The sequence below is a fragment of the Heterodontus francisci genome, chromosome 22, assembly GCF_036365525.1.
Source record: "Heterodontus francisci isolate sHetFra1 chromosome 22, sHetFra1.hap1, whole genome shotgun sequence".
In the NCBI taxonomy this organism is placed as follows: domain Eukaryota; kingdom Metazoa; phylum Chordata; class Chondrichthyes; order Heterodontiformes; family Heterodontidae; genus Heterodontus; species Heterodontus francisci.
Window position 1 is genome coordinate 39,909,620 of NC_090392.1, and position 3,691 is coordinate 39,913,310.

The window sequence follows — 3,691 nt, forward strand, 5'->3', positions numbered from 1 at the left end:
TTATGACTCTGAAGGCCTGGTTTCGGGCTGAAGTTCTGTTCCTGCCATACGATCCTCCCCCCAGATTGTCCTTTCTGAGCTGCAGCCACGTGATGCAAAACACTCAGTTGGGAAAGAGAAAAATCGACAACAATGCGTTTAAAACAAAGCTGATTTATTTCAGTTTCCCATAACATTAAATTCCAGCCCTGTTCTGGGGGTTATTAACATCAGCAGAAACAAACGCTAACTGTCTGACAGTATGGTAGAGGCAGAAATCCTAACATTTAAAAAATACTTGGATATGCACGTGAAGAGCCGTACCTATAAAGCTACGGGCCAACAGCTGGAAAGTGGGATTCTGCTGGATGGTTACTTGTTGGTCAGTGTGGACACGATGGGCCAAATGGCCCCCTTCTGTGCTGTAAAACTCCATGATTCTATGATTTCTATGTCGGAATGAACATGGCTTAGTTTTGGATCTAATTAACAACAGCAATAACAGCAGAATCTAACACCTGCAGTCACTTGTGAACTTGCTGGTGTCTCAGCAGGTGGGATGAACAAGTGACTCCATTCCCACACATGGATTCTGGCTCCTCTCCAGTGTGAATTCGCTGGTGGATCAACAGGTTTGGTGAATCAGTGAATTCCTTCCCATGCACAGAGCAGGTGAACTCGCTGGTGTGTCACCAGATGATTTTTGCTTTTAAAGCTTTTCTTACAGTCAGAACTTTTAAAAGGTCTATCACTGTGAACAAGTTGGTTGTTGTGAGTTGGGATAAAGGAATGAAAACCCTTCCTTCACACGGAGCAGGTGAACGGCGTATCCCCAGTGTGACTGTGCTCATATACAGTGAGGTCAGCTAATCGCCTGAACCCTGTCCTGCAGTGAGAGCACCTGAACGGTCTCCAGTCAGTATGAACACATTTATGTAATGTCAGTTCTCCAGACCTTTTATAGCACTTCCCACAGTTTGGGCACTTAAAAAGTCTCTCATCAGTGTGAACTCGCTGGTGCTTCAGCAGGGCAGAGAAATGAGTGCATCCCTTGCCATAGACAGAGCAGGTGAATGGTCTCTCCTCGGTGTGAATGCGCTGGTGAATTTCCAGCTCAAATGGGTAATTGAATCCCTTCCCACAGTCCCCACATTTACATGGTTTATTTCTGGTGTGGCTGCACTTGTGTCTAGACAGACCAAATGAATGGCTGAAGCCTTGTTCATACAGAACACGCATACGGTTTCTCCCCATTGTGAATGGTGCTTTTTCCTTCCAGGTTCAAAGGTTGATGATAGTCACATCCTGATGAAGTGAATAACTGTCAGATATTGAAGTCATAGGAACATAGAACATAGAAGCAGGAGTAGGCCATCGACCCTACCCATGAGACTTCATGGGGTCCAGAGTCAATGTTGAGGACTCCCAGGGCAACTCCCTCCCGACTGTATACCACTGTGCCACCACCTCTGGTGGGTCTGTCCTGCCGGTGGGACAGGACATACCCGCAGATGGTGATGGCAGCGTCTGGGACATTGTCTGTAAGGTATGATTCGGTGAGTATGACTATGTCAGGCTGTTGCTTGACTAGTCTGTAGGACAGCTCTCCCAACTTAGGCACAAGCCCCCAGATGTTAGTAAGGAGGATTTTGCAGGGTCGACAGGGCTGGATTTGCCATTGTCGTTTCCGGTGCCGAGGTCGATGCCGGGTGGTCCGTTTGGTTTCAGTCCTTTTTATTGCTGGTAAGTGCCCAGGACAAATTGCAATTTGCAAGGTGAAGGTACATCAGGAGCAGGAGTTAGTGAAGAGGGTGACAGTAATAATCAGGCGACTTACTCACCAGGAAAGCTGCTATGGAGAGGATTCAATGGGATTCACCCAAAGAACAATCACTGGTACCGGTATAACAGACTCCAGTTATACCTGATTTAAAAACTTGTCAGGACACTGACCCTGATGTGACTATTGTCAAAGAGGCCGTACACCACGGGAAAGACTTTCCTTCATCTCTCTCACCAAATAAGGACTCACGCATCCTACATGAGGGTTTGTGTCACAAGAACGGCACGAACTTGACTTGGGTCACACTTTATGCCTCAGAAAATAACTAATTTTGTTTAAGCATCAAACTGGGGGCATGTTTCTGTTTCTCGAGTTCTCGATATGTTACATAATTATTATCGGTGGCCGATGATGCACCTGAACCTGTGTCTCATCTGTGCCCAAATGAATCCAACCCTCGATAACAACTTGCATTTATATAGCGTCTTCAACGTAATAAATCCTCCCAAGGCACTTCACAGGAATGTTACAAGGCAAAATTTGACTCTGAGCCACATAAGATGACATTAGGTCAGATGACCAAAAGCTTGGTCTAAAAGGGAGGTTTGAAGAAGCATCTTAAAGAAGCAAAACGAGGTAGAGAGGCAGAGCAGTTTTGGAAGGGAATTCCAGAGTTTAGGGTCCAGACAGCTGAAAGCACTGCCACAAGTGGTGGAGCAATTAAAATCAGGGATGAACAAGGTGACAGAATTAGATGAGCACAGATACCTACATAAGAACATGTGAAATAGGAGCAGGAATAGACCATATGGCCCCTCAAACCTACTCTGCCATTCAATACGATCATGGCTGATCTTCTGACTCAACTCAAAAAAATACGGAAGTATGGGGTTGAAGGTGATTTAGAGCTTTGGATCAGAAATTGGCTAGCTGAAAGAAGACAGAGGGTGGTGGTTGATGGCAAATGTTCATCCTGGAGTTTAGTTACTAGTGGTGTACCGCAAGGATCTGTTTTGGGGCCACTGCTGTTTGTCATTTTTATAAATGACCTGGAAGAGGGTGTAGAAGGGTGGGTTAGTAAATTTGCGGATGACACGAAGGTCGGTGGAGTTGTGGATAGTGCCAAAGGATGTTGTAGGGTACAGAGGGACATAGATAGGCTGCAGAGCTGGGCTGAGAGATGGCAAATGGAGTTTAATGCGGAAAAGTGCGAGGTGATCCACTTTGGAAGGAGTAACAGGAATGCAGAGTACTGGGCTAATGGGAAGATTCTTGGTAGTGTTGATGAACAGAGAGATCTTGGTGTCCAGGTGCATAAATCCCTGAAGATTGCTACCCAGGTTAATAGGGCTGTTAAGAAGGCATATGGTGTGTTAGCTTTTATTAGTAGGGGGATCGAATTTCGGAGCCACGAGGTCATGCTGCAGCTGTACAAAACTCTGGTGAGACCGCACCTGGAGTATTGCGTGCAGTTCTGGTCACCGCATTATAGGAAGGATGTGGAAGCTATGGAAAGGGTGCAGAGGAGATTTACTAGGATGTTGCCTGGTATGGAGGGAAGGTCTTACGAGGAAAGGCTGAGGGACTTGAGGTTGTTTTCGTTGGAGAGAAGGAGGAGGAGAGGTGACTTAATAGAGACATGTAAGATAATCAGAGGGTTAGATAGGGTGGATAGTGAGAGTCTTTTTCCTCGGATGGTGATGGCAAACACGAGGGGACATAGCTTTAAGTTGAGGGGTGATAGATATAGGACAGGTGTTAGAGGTAGTTTCTTTACTCAGAGAGTAGTAGGGGCGTGGAACGCCCTGCCTGCAACAGTAGTAGACTCGCCAACTTTAAGGGCATTTAAGTGGTCATTGGATAGACATATGGATGAAAATGGAATAGTGTAGGTCAGATGGTTTCACAGGTCGGCGCAACATCGAGGGC

At 46.1% G+C, this 3,691-nt stretch overlaps 1 protein-coding gene across 1 annotated transcript; it reads right to left on the reverse strand.

Annotated features, from left to right (window-relative positions):
* Window positions 1-503: 503 nt before the first annotated feature.
* Window positions 504-1,233, reverse strand: LOC137381546 (zinc finger protein 239-like). The gene is made up of 2 exons (XM_068054242.1): window positions 788-1,233; window positions 504-660 (listed from the first exon to the last, which is right to left on the reverse strand). The coding sequence occupies exons 1-2, from the start codon at window positions 1,231-1,233 to the stop codon at window positions 504-506; spliced, it is 603 nt and encodes a 200-aa protein (XP_067910343.1).
* Between the last annotated feature and the right edge of the window lie 2,458 nt (window positions 1,234-3,691).